This window comes from Erithacus rubecula (genome assembly GCF_903797595.1).
Source record: "Erithacus rubecula genome assembly, chromosome: 3".
NCBI classification, from domain to species: Eukaryota; Metazoa; Chordata; class Aves; order Passeriformes; family Muscicapidae; genus Erithacus; species Erithacus rubecula.
In genome coordinates, this window is record NC_136689.1 from 122,463,198 (window position 1) to 122,476,678 (window position 13,481).

Consider the following 13,481-nt stretch of genomic DNA (forward strand, 5'->3'; position numbering starts at 1 on the left):
CCACCACTCTCCCTCTTGCAACTGGATGCTGCTAAAGTGAAGCGGCTTGGATGTAGGAGTTACACAGGGAATTTGCAAAAATGAGAGAATATAGAATTCAGTGCATCTGAAGAAACTTACTTGATAATTTTGCATCTGCTCATGGTGTATTATAACTGACAAAAGAATTATTTATCCCCAATGAGTGGTACAAATTCCACATCAAGAAATAGAAGACTTGGGTTCTAATTCTGGTCAGTTTGCATTAGACCTTGGTGAAAACCATATTTACAGCCAATGTCACTTTTCTCTGTTTGGAATAAGTGTTGTTTAGGACAGGACCTCTGTGCCCCTGGGAGTTGCAAACTGGAATGTGTATCATATGGTGGCTCACAGGAGCCATGTAGTACCAGGTCACTTCAGTATGACATTACCCCATTCTATTACACTGCTTTAAATTTACCTGTGTATGAGTCAATGGTATCTGGTAGCTTCATATACTCCATGTATTTTTTCAGTGGAGGTTTTTTGAATTTACAGCACAGCATATCACAGTAATGATCCTCCTCTGGCTTAGTTTCTGCCTCCTCTTTCTTTTCTTCCTTTTTTTCATCTTTTTTTTCATCTTTTTTTTCATCTTTTTTTTCTTCTTTTGGTGGGGGTGGAGGCTTCTTTGGTGCTAGACACATAGATAACCAAAAACATTGGCATTTTAATAGTGGCTCAATTAATTCACTCTGTTTTAACATGAACAAAAGCTTCATCATGTTAAGATATCTTTTAAAAAACACTGGACAGTGACTAAACTCATTATATTAAATGCACAGAAAAACACTTGAAGAATAAAATCACCATTGGTATAAACATGTGGGTCTGTTATCATGAGCAGGGCACTTATGTCACAGGGTGCAATATCTATATTGATGAATTTCCCTGGACAATGCCTTTTATGAGACTGACAAGAAAATTGTTAATTCATAATTTAGCATTCATTAACACAACTGAGCATCTCTCTTTACTGTTGCAAAGAATGCATGTGGTGAGGATGGAGATAAGAAAAGACACCTGTGCCACAGGCTGATCACTCCCCTCTCCTGACACCTGATATGCAAGATGCAGCAGGTGAAACTAGTGGGAAGTCTATGTTTTTGTACATTTCTAGGCTTATAAAAGTCTTGTAGCACTCCTTTGTAGCAGTTCTTCCATCTTTGAGCTAGATAAAGTTGTTTGCATATGTGTCCTTTTAATTCTGGCAGCTTTACCTCTGATTAGGATACACAGTCTTAGCAGTAAACTGGATCTATAGTAAGTTAGGAAATAAAGGTCATAAATTCTACAAAGACAACAAAAGAGGTAGATCAGCAAAGAAATTTTTTTTAAATAATTTTTTTATCAGTTGATATAATTTATTATTTTCCAGGCACCATTTTTGCAGCTTTTTAGAAAACACATACTTAATGAACAGTTTCTGAAAAGTGCCAGAACATAAACCCACCACACTCAATTATTTGTGGAAAGGAAAAGTCAAACTTTAGTCTGAAGAGAAGAAAAATTGATTTATGTTTCATATTTTGTCAAAAGTCAATGATTAATTAATGTCAGTTGAGTTTGCTCTATTTAAAACATGGACTTAAAGTCTTCAGTGCATCCAGATTTCTGTCAAGGCTAAAATTTTATTAACTTTATTTACACGGAAGATGTCATATCAAAGTGACTAATATCCACCCATAAGATATATATTTTTCTTCATATGTTTCAGATTCATCTCCATGAATAAACATCTCTTGGAGCTAGCTCAAAATACAGAAAACTTCTTGACACAAATAATTCTAGATACTTCCTCTATAAGGTTTTTCCCCAAATTCTTCAGTGATGTCATTCAAACAGAGGTTTTACCTAAGGACTCTGGCTTACTGTAGGGAAATAGGGATAAACTGATTTCATAGGGCACAAAGTGATCCCTCCCAGTGGATAAACACACTATGCTTACAAAATTATTATCACAGTATTTTCTATTACCACACAATTATTTTCAGTTTTAAACCGAAAAAATACACAGCTATTTCTAGAGGCACTTACAAACTGGAGGACTTGCTTCAGGTGAAGATATCACTGGATCATTCAGCTTTTCCTTATACACATTTGCCCTTTCACGAAGTTTTTTGACAATCTCTTGAAGCTGGGCATCAGTGTACTCGTTGGTTTGGAAACCCGGCCGCGTTGGCTTCTGTGCACTAATTGAACAGAAGGGGAAGAAAGGCTAAATGCACTGGAAACTGATGGAAGGGAACAGTGGTAATTCTATTTCTGAGCTGAAGTCAGACATTAAGATTAGATCTTTATTGAGCACAGTGCTTTTTCATATCAATTCACGCTAAGTGGAAACCTGAGTTACCTGCTCTTGCCTCCTGCTCCTGTCAGCAGCAGTCTGTGTGTTATTTCAAGCAGAGAAGGTCAGGGTACCCTGTTTATCCTACTGCACTAATGGCATCCCACTGCTGCTGTTGACCAAGGTCTACTGTGGCTGTGGAAGGCCTAGAGCTTACCTGATATATTCACTAAGTAACAAGGCATCCACTCCACATGTGTGTATGAAAATATGCTCATTATATGGCAATATCCTAAAGATGACAAGAAATACAAGCGGAGGAGGAGGGACTCATGCTCACTTTTCTAATGTTGGGAAAATTGGTTTCATCTATGTTTTTAATGGTTTGTTATGGCTAACATGAGGTGAAAAAAATTGCATCTGTTTTCAGTGGAAATAAAACACTAGTCTTCTTGCTGAGGTTTCTTCTTTTTCTGCTAAGGGTTTCCTCAGGGTTATGGTAACACTAAGCTAATATACCAGCACTCACAGCATTTGTTCAAACCTGAGAACTATTGATTTTCAAACACCTGTAAACTCATACTCTGCAAAGAAACTGTTTTCATTAGGCTTTATTCATGCTGGAGAGTAAAATAGAAAATCTGGGTGAAAGCAATTCTTGATCAACTCTTCTGTGCTTGTTCTTGAAATTTCACCCTCGATTACTTGCTACTGTCTGATTTTGCAGACTGGGGTTGTTTTTAAGTGCAACTGAGCTGGCAACTGGGCCACACATTTGTACTTCCTCTTTGTAGAGACCTGGACATGGGATTTTTTTTCTGTATCCTTGACTCAACACAGCTGATGTGGCACACAGATACCAGAGATGGCTGGAAATGGCTGTGACTGGCACAGGGCAACTCAAAGTCTCCTCCTCCTCAAAGAGGTCACAGTTGCCACCCCGTACTGAAATCCTGAAAACTATGCCCAGTATAGGGGCTACAGCAGGAAATCGTTCTTTCTTTCTTAACAGTTTTTTAGTTCTGTCCCAAGTACCACAGGGATGTGACCACAGCAAGAGTAGTGGCAGACCAAAAGTGACATATGCTTGAAATGTCTGGATTCTTGAGAAAATCTTCCCAAATGTGAGTAGCGGGGAAAGTGGTATGACAGTACCTTGGGTAGGGAAGAAATGAGCACCACTGCAAAGTGATCTTTGAATAAACACCATGTCTCCTCAAGACCTAAACCTACTTTGAAATCTCTAACAGAAGGAGCTGTAGCTAAAAAAGGAGAGTGTCAGAGTGGGATGTGTGTAGCTTTTTGAGAAGCAGTTTTTTGGAGACTCAACACTAATCACAGTGCCCAAAGAAGTATAATTTAAGCATGTGAAAGTCCTTCAGCAATGAAACCATTGGAGATATGCTGTTAGAAGCAGCAGCAGAAGCAAAAGTTTGGAAGTATATGCTTATCATTCCTCTAATTTAGCTCTTGTATACTGTCTATTTCTTAAAACTTCTCAGACAGGAGATTTATCAAACCAGTTCTGATACATTTTGTAATCTCATCACAATTCCTTTTGTATCACATCGTACCTTTGCTCAGGCCATCTGTAATGTAATGACATCCTTTCTTGTTTTGAGCTAACATCTCACAATTAGTTTTTTGATTCTATGCAAAGAATTTAAAATAGTTCTTAGTCTTTGCTGTTGCTGTATTTGCTCAGGTCAATAGCTATTTTATAGTTAGATGTCATGCCAAAGGCCCTTTCCATCTTCTTTCTAGGAATAAGCTACAAATTGATTATGACTTTCCTCTTATTTCACAGATTTTCCAACAAAAGTTAAAGTCTCCTCTACTATGAATTTGGTGCAATGTAGTGCAGAGAAACCATGCTTCCATTTGGTACTGATTAGAATCTATGTGACTTAGTATAAAATTATTTGCCCCACAGTTGATGAGAAATTGATTTTCTTTGCCCTGCTTCTCATTTGGCTTGCATTACCTCCTGCTCCATTATTTTCTTGTAATGAAATGCTTACTTTAAATTTTCTTTGGTTAATACAGATAGAAGAAGCTGCATGTTGAACACTGCTAATTTAAGGATGTTTATTGTATATGTACTTTCTTTGGGGGTGCATTTTAAATTGCCTGGGGTAATGAAGACCTTTAAACTTCACTAAATCACTTTTAATTAAACTTGATTCCTCTCACATCATGGTGTGCTAGGATTTTGTTCTAAGCTGTTATTCTTTAAGAATGTTTTTTCTTTAAGCAATTTATCTCTGACCTTCGTGCCCTATTTTACAATAAGTTTAGTCTATATTACTTACTCTCCATGTAGTCCTTTACAGGGTGAAAATGTTTGTTCCCTGTGCAAGTAATTTCTCTGGAAATGAATATCTGGACAGCTATTCACGTACTATGTACACAATTTTGTTACTAACTCAAACATATTTTGGTTAATGATAGAAATATATGTAACATGAGAAATATAATAATAATGTAGCTTTTAAATATTTTTTAATTTGTTGATTTTTTTTTTTGTAACTTGTAGATTTAAACTTGTTTGTTTAGTGACAAAATTGCAGTGCCTTTATTCTCTCCAAGCCACAAGAGAAGATTTAGACACCTCTATCACGTTATAGAATATCACCTTGATATAGTCCATGGAAATACTGTATTGAGTATACTAATGTATGCAACAGCTGTTAAGTACTGTGGCTTGAAAGTTTTCTGTGTTAAGAGTTCGAACAGTGATAAGAAGTGCAGAAGGTTTGCCCTTATCTAAGTTGCAGTCTACTGTTTTAATTCCTTCCTGTTTCTGGCCATGAACACTGAATACCTGAGTTCAGTTCCATATTTTATCTACCAAGTGACCCCTGAGAAAATGTATTTCATAAATGTAGGCTGCCTGGAAAATATCCATAGCACTTTTTGCTGATTTCATTTATAACAGTATTTTTTTCAGCACCTAAGAAATTTTCTGCTAATTGGATAGAAATAGAATTCTTGGCCTTGCAATAGAGCTCTCAATGCTTTTATTGAGCTCTGATGTTGTAATTTATGATTGCATTTACAATCTGTCTCTAAAAAAAAAAAAAATATGTCTTTTCTGAGTAAATTATGGGGAATCTAATTCAGATAATCAATTTTCAGAAGAATATGATAAAAAAAATGCATGAAACATAATGGCATAGGTGAGAAAGATTTCAGAGACAAAAAATGTAATTCCAGGCATCATGAAATGATTCAAAAACATATCCTCAATTTTTGCTGATAGTCACAGTGCGAGTAATGCCATAACAGCCTTGAGTTCCAAGCTTAAGAGCAGTCATCCTAAATTACTAGGAAAACTAGTAATAGAAAAAATCCAGTGTTAGTCACTTGCTTGGTACAGCAAGACACTTGCTGAATACACTAACAACAAAGGTATTCCAAAAAGCTAACTTTCACTATTTTTATTATAGTGTCTATAGTTCAAAGAAGCTTCCCTGAGGAGAGGTTTCTGCTCTGAATTGTCTGTGGAGAGAGGGTATTTTTTTCCTTTATCTGCATAGGATGCTGATGGGATTTTTAGAAGTGAGCTAAAATATTATCCTTCATTATTTTGGTACAAAATGTAGTAGTGTACTAAAGATGTTTAATAGCACATTGGATTTGGAAGATTAAAATTAGTAATGATTCCTATGGAGGAAAATTTGAATTATTTAGTCCAAGTAATAGAACTGAGGAAAAATCAAATGCCCCAAACTGCAGACAAACACTTAGAATCAAATTGCAAGAGTTTTTTTTGTAAATGCTGGGAACATCAGTTGCAGGTGACAAAAGGATAAATGTCCAAGTGTTTAGTCAAAAGGAAGTTGCCTATGAGCCTCACATAATCTGGCCATGAAAAACACTGATGCAAATGTAACTGTAGAACACATATGACATACTGCCAGGGAAGCAAGAATTAATATTGGGATATAGACAATGTGAGAATTATTTTGAGTAGCTATACTCAAAAGGAGCACTCCCATAGAAATTCTTGTAGAATGGCCATGGCTACTGGGAACATGGCTTTGAAATGGACAAAAAACCAGACTGAGACATAATAAGATCAGTGCCTATAAGATCAAATTTTGGTGGAGAACCATGGGAAAATAGGTATCTGAGCTGAGAAAAAGTATTGTGAGAAGAATAAATATTAAAAGAGGCACAGTGAATTATCATGAGTAAAATGTCTGGAGAAAGTTTCCAAGCCTTTAATGACCAGAATTCTAGGCAGCTTTTGCTATGAGTGAGGAGCAGTTGTCACAAGTGTGACAGACTTCAAGAATATATTAGCTAAAATCATGGGTACTGTGGTAGGCTGTGATTCCCAAGAAAGCAAAAGAATGTATGCAGCATGACAGAGAATCCTTTTCAGCAAACAAACTTGAAATATATAAAAGTTTGGAAGTGGATAAGTGAGTTAACCTGTATATTTAACACCTGCCTCTTCTTCCAAAAATCTTGAAACCTCAAGTGCTAAGAAAGTAAGTTTCTAAGATAAATATATTATCTTGAAGTCTTGGAACAAGCTGTTCACACATTAGTCCATTTCATGGACTTTCAAAAAAGCCTTAATTACATTTTAAATTTCTCTAACAGTCTTGAAACAAGTGTCTTCCTCTGACCTATCATCTTTTCCTTGAATCACAGAATCATCAAAATTGTAAGAGAACTTCAAGATCATCTAGTCCAACAGTCAACCCAGCACCATCATAATTATCCCTAAACCAAGTGCCTCATCCAGATGCTTACCTGGGCAATTTATTCCAATGCCTTTCCACTCTTTCAGTGATTATTTTTTTTTCCTAATAGCTAATCTGATCCACCCTGAGCAAGGGAAAGTGTCTGATAAAGACCCATCTTTACTGATACAGAAAATTATATCCTTTTCTATTTGCTGCATTTTTTAAATACTGGCATTATATTGACTTTTCTTTGCAATAAAACAGAACAAATCACAATTTTTATATAATTTCATTTTAGAATTGAGTTGTTCTTCACAATGCAGTTTTATTTTAAACTGATGTTCCTTTGTCTTACTATATATTTGATTACCTGTTTCATTAATTTAAATATAGTGATACCAATAATATTTGGGTTGGTTTATGTATAAGCAAGAACAGGCCATAAGCCTGTTTTTGAGCTTCATGCAGTCAACATATAAAAAGAAATCTTTCCATTGGAATTCATTACTTTCTCTTAGTTCAGAATCTTTGTACAGAGATCATGCTTGTTTGGGCCCTAAGCAAGTGTTCTTGAAAAAAAATGCATAGATCATCCATTTCCCAGACCTCATGTGTTCATAAAGCAAAACAAATATGGAAGCAACAGTGTCCAAGCAAGGCACTATCTTTCCGACTTATCCACTGGTATTGAACTCAGAATAAACTTCTTGATACAATGCAGACTGAAATCCAATAATCTAGGCTGCAGATCTTCCTGCTTTCTAGCTCAATTTTTTTTTTCCACAGCAGCTTCTTCGACAATCCTCCTAGTTATTCAATCACAACAATCTGTGAATCCTCTAATCTTCTTTACAGTACTCTCTAAGGAGAAGTCTGCCTCAATGCTGAACACATGGAACTCTCTCTGAGGTACCTGATTAAAATGTGAATAAGATTTTATTTTAATTAAAAATTCTGCAATAGGAGCTACAAAAATAGTAGAAAAAAGTAGCATGAATGTTGGAAGTATCAATTAGCTATGAAAAAATCACCTTTCCTTAAGGTAACTGGCAATATAAAGTTGTTTAATTTAATTAACTATTTTAATTTAATTAACTATTTACTATGATGTGGAAAATAAGGACAGAATAATTTCTAATACTAATTGCTTTAGAATAAAGGTATAATAGTCTAAGGAAGTAATTCTCATTTATTTCCCAATCAAGTGCTGTTATGTCATTGGGGCTTTCTTATCTCTAAGTGATGCCTTAAGTTTTAGCTTTCATATTTTCCATATTCTGTACTGCACTAGTATATAACTCTGAACTTCATATAAAGTGTTAGCAAGTTCTCCTCACAGTTTAGCTAGACAAACAATCCTTTACCAGACTGAGAACCAAGGACACTGTTGAAGCTTCAGGCCCAAAAAGTATGAACAACATTTATTGGAAAGAGCAATCTCGGAGAATAGGGCTTCAAAACCTGAAGCTGTAATTGGACAATTAACCCCAATATTTAAATGGACCAAACCTTATAAAAGTGTGAAAACGTGTGACCATCTTAGGTGGAGCCAGGGCCAGGCTCTTGAGCTGCCTAAGGTGTGTCCTTTAAAGGCCTTTTAATAAATACCTACTTTATTCTTTAACACTGTCTAGCCTCTATTCCAGGTAGGCTCACAAGGCATCATAAGTAATTAAATCTTTCTAGAGCATCTGCCACTTATCAGGAATTTTTTAACATTTTAACATTTAAATACAAAAACATATCTTATTTATGTAAGCCTTTAATTTGTGGTTATGTAAAATAATTTAATCAAAGTATGATACATTGCTGATCAGAATTCATGAGCACAGCACAAACCCTTCCTCCTATTTCCCATCTTTTAGTTTTTCTTAATATGCAGGGAATTAAAAACAAAAATATAAATGCCATAAAATTTCCCATTTTGAATGTTTTCAAATGTTGTAAAAAGGTCTCAAATTTGAAAAACTTAATTTCAGTAGGTGCTTTCATTATTATTCTGTTTACACAGAGTCCCTAAAATAAACATACAACCATAAGGCTGAAGAGAGGTTTGAGATATCCTGTCCTCACTGCTCAAAGCAGGATAAGGTACACCTGAAAGATTCTTGTGTAACCTTTTCTTAAATATGTCTAGTCATGGCTATTCCATAGTCTTCCTAATGAATTTATTTCTGTGCTTCACTAGCTTCATTTTACAACGTTTTTTTTCCTCAATGTAAATTTCTTTTTGTTCAATTTGTCCTATGCATTTTGAGCGTGAGGTAAAATTTATTGTTCCTTCTCTTTTATCTCACTTTTTGGTGATTTGCACATTTTAATTTTCTCAGTGATTTTTTTTTCTCCCCAAACAGAAAGGATTTGGTAATAATTGTGTGATGACTAAGAATTAAGAAGTTAATTCCATAATTTTCAGTGTGTGTTCCCATGCCATGAGCCATTGTTGCCTATGCTAATTGTACAAAATTACCTTGGTGTGACCATCTTTGCTGCAAATCTACTTTCATTAGGGTAAACTGTTAAACAGCAACCTCTGTAGGAGCTCAGTACATGTACCTTTCCCAGGAGCCACCTGAGAGAAAGCAACACGAGGCCAGAAAACAGGAAAACTGTCCCGTCCCTGGGAGCTTCCCCTGTGGGATGCAGGGACCAGTCGGAGGCTGATCTGGTGGCTGGCATCCCAGGTGGCCAATGAAAAGTTATTTAGCTTTTATAAATCACATTGCTAAAGCTGATTTTTTTATTTATCAAGAAAAGACCTAATGAATTTCCAAATGTTTGATAAAAATGTGATTTAAATACAAATTCAATTTAAATATAAATTTAAATTTAAATATACTATTTAAATATAAATAGTAGTCTAGTGTCACATTGTAGTATAGTAGTGTACCTGTCACAGTACTCATTGTTTTGCTTGTTCCCCCTCAAATGATTCAACATACAGTAGCAGAGATAATATTTTGAATAAATTATAATTTCTCCCTTTACAAAAAGGATTCTTCTTTAAAAAGTATTAAGAGAATGGAGGACTTACACAAAATGCACAGAAATTGCTTTTAATCAAAGAAGTCAATCAGTGGCAAATTATGACAAACTATACCCTTTTTTACATATTCAAAAAAAACCCCAATTCCTTCCCTTGATAAGGTTATATATTAATAAATATATATGAATGAGTATATGATTTGAAATAATGCAAGTGTAAAAAACTCCAGCATTTCAGTCTGTATAATGACATTCCTATCCTTTCCTCACTTCATTTATTCTGCAATGGAAAACTTCTGAATCCACTACTTTTAATTTCAGGCTACCTACTTGATTGCCATGCAGAGTGAGTGAAATTAAATAGCAAGGGTAACTGCATCCTGCAGATTGGATTGAGTTTAAAGCTCTGGGAAATACATCTCAGCAAAGATTACAGCAAGTTTAATCCATTTTGGTACAGACAGCACACCATCACCTTTCTATTTAATTTTCAGGTTTTCAATGTAGTCATTTCAGAAATTCAAGTCCAAGAAGTAGAAGTGACAGGCTCTGAGAAAAAAGGTCTAAGCAGAGGGAATGTAAGTGCTAAGAAAAGTATTTTAATTTTTTAACACATTAATGTCATTTCAGTCAGGCTTAATAAATACACTAGATGCATTTTATCCATTTACAATTTCAAGTACTGCAGTGATTAGCTGGAAACAACTAAGGAAATGTATTAACCTCTCCATAAAATGTACTTGTAACTGTGTTTAAACTGGAATGTTTTGTAAGGCCCAGCAGTGCCCTTGTTTTACTCCATCTAAATTTGATTGGAGTTTATTGCCACGAGCATCATTTTCCTACATCCCTGGTGCTCCTAGAGTAATCAAGGATTTCTGGAGACTCTGCAGAGGGTTGATACTGTGTCTGTTTCTCAGCACTAATGTGCTGAGATTTTGCACTTGTGATAGGACATAGTTTCTCTAAGGTGCATCTACTCGCTGAATTGATGTGTTGTAACTAGTTGATGGCAAGCACTAATAAGCACAGTAATTTTCTTGTTCTAGGTTATTGAGGTAAATGAAGTGCATTACTCACTAAGAACATGCTACCAGCAGGAGTTCTCTTTATTAACCTGGCTATGCACCACATAGCAAATTGCCTCTTAATCTTTGTTTTGTTTTCTTTTCTTGCTATTAGCCAAATTAAAGAGGAAAAATATCTTCTTTATGGAAGGACTGGTAGAGTCTATTAAGTAATAGGATGTAGCTATAAGGAAGGCAAACCACATGCATGAAGTCAGTTTGCCTGAACCTCCCATGGTCATATGGACTTTTGCTGTACTGGAGTTCATTTTTTTGGGAAAATGTTGAAAGCTGAGTTTCTGCATTTGAAAAAGCAGAATCAGATGAGTATGCTTTCTGTGTGGGAATGCTATTTTTTATAAATCTAATATTTTATTAAAACTTTATTTTACGTGTTTTATATTTTTTTTTTTTTTTGTACTAGCTAGATTCTGAAGATGCCATATCAGATAAAATATTTTGTTCCTCTCTAAACATAACTGACAATGTGTAAGATTTTGAGATGAAATCTAAAAGCATAGGAAATCCCAGTTACCTACTGCAAATTTTTTCCTTTCTATTGTCTTGAATATTTAGCCTGCAAATATGGATTATTACTTTTTGCAGTATTTTCCACAGTGGGTTTCATGATCTTTTACTGGGGTTTCAGCATACTGCCTTAGTAAAAATAGTACGTTGTAATATCTTTGGTAATCTGGGACAATTACCAAAATCTGGGAAGAATACTCTTACAAATTCGACAGGATTTAAAGACTTTTAAGACACAGAGGAGAGAAGAGGTCATAGAAGCTCTTTGTGTCCCTCCATTTTCTCTGATCTATACTCTCAGATGCTTTGTTTCCCTTCTTCCATGCTCTGTCTTTTCCAGGACTTGATGCTACTCCTTTTGTCTCATACCTTGAAGCTTTGTGCTAGTTTCTTGTTAATAAGATTCCCCTGTCTTCTATTAGAGTGCAAATGAGATGCTGAGAGTTCTGGTCCCTTATTTCTGCTATGAAGAGACAGGGTAGTCTTAGCCCACCCTTCCAGAGGCTATTATTGCTTAGCAAATAGCTATTAATGAAAATTGCCTGTTGCTCTGTTACATTAATAGTAAAGACAGAGGGGAGAAAAAAATATATTGGCAGAGAGAACCAATTTGTGTGCAATTCTGTTCAAGCCATTAGGAAACAGATATTAAATGTTTCAGTCACTAGGTTGTAATTCAGTGCTTGGTACCTCATCCATTCTTGTGGGTTTCTTTCAGACATAGTATCAGGTGGTTGAGAGCAGTGTTGTGTCTCTCTACTCTTTATTAATGTCCATCGCAGTGTACTGGAGTATTTTAAAAAATGAGGATGTGCTCAGATGGCAAGGCAGATTGTTTTTATTTTTTTTTCTTTTCTTTTAAAAATTCTTTTTTGTGGACAAAAAATTCTGTGGGAATTTTTAGGAGCAAATGCAGCATTTGTCAAAATTGTTATTCACTTTAACAAGCAAAAATTGCATAAGAAAATAATCTACATAAATTAATTGTCCTGGGACTCCCAGCAGGACTTCCACCCACACTCTGTGTCCACTTCAGATCATGCCTCAGTCACTGCCTGAGCTGTGTCTAGGTGTGTGCACCTCCAGTTCTGTTTCTGGTCCTGTCTCCTAGACAGACTTTGGACCTGTCTTGTAGCCTTGTCTCCAGCCCTGTCTGACCCTGTCTTTGCTCCTGACTGGCCTTCCTTCATGGACTCTTAACTTGGTCCATCACTTTGCCTTGTAGATGAACCTGTTTCTAGGATCTTGCTCTGTTTGCTGTGTCTGACCCTGTGAGGCTCAACCTTGTTGGTAAGGACACTGCTTGTGCTGTATTGTCTTGGCTCCCATCTCCTCTCAGCGAGCCCTTCCTGCAACCTGCTGCAAAATCTGAAATTCCAGTTGAGAAAATTCTACCAGTATTTTGCCAATCTTGATTTCTATAACAATATCATAGAATCATAGAATTGTTTGATTTCCAAGAGAACTTTAAAGATCATTTAGTCCATGCCATCTGCTTTGGTCCAGGTCATTGTCCACTAGATCAAGCTGCTCAGAGCTATGTCCAGCCTGACTTTGAGCAACTTCCAACAATGGGGCATCCTCAGCTTCTCTGACAAACCAGTGTCTCACTACTCTCATCACAAAAAAAAAAAAAAAATTAATCCTCATACCTAGTCTAAATCTTCCCTCAAAATCATTACTCCTTGTAGAACTGCAGGAACATTCACAACTCTCTAAGCCTTTCCTCATAAGAGAGGTGCTCCATCTCTCTGATTATTTTTGTGTCTCTCTCTGGACCAGGTCAATGTCTTTCCTGTGCTGAGGGTTCCAGAGCTGGATCCAGCACTTCTGCTGGAATCTCAGCAGAGTGGAGTAGACAAGGGTGAATCATCTCCCTCGACCTGCTGGCCA

The 13,481-nt window shown here is 35.9% G+C and overlaps 1 protein-coding gene across 1 annotated transcript in view; it reads right to left on the reverse strand.

The window, feature by feature from the left end:
* The window catches only part of CNGB3 (cyclic nucleotide gated channel subunit beta 3), a gene marked incomplete at its 5' end in the record, with an annotated part of 98,856 nt that overhangs the window by 30,079 nt on the left and 55,296 nt on the right, over positions 1-13,481 (reverse strand). The window contains 2 exons of the mRNA XM_079299556.1: positions 443-584; positions 2,063-2,213. Coding sequence (XP_079155682.1) covers positions 443-584; positions 2,063-2,213 — 293 coding nt within the window. The remainder of the gene's footprint in view (positions 1-442; positions 585-2,062; positions 2,214-13,481) is intronic.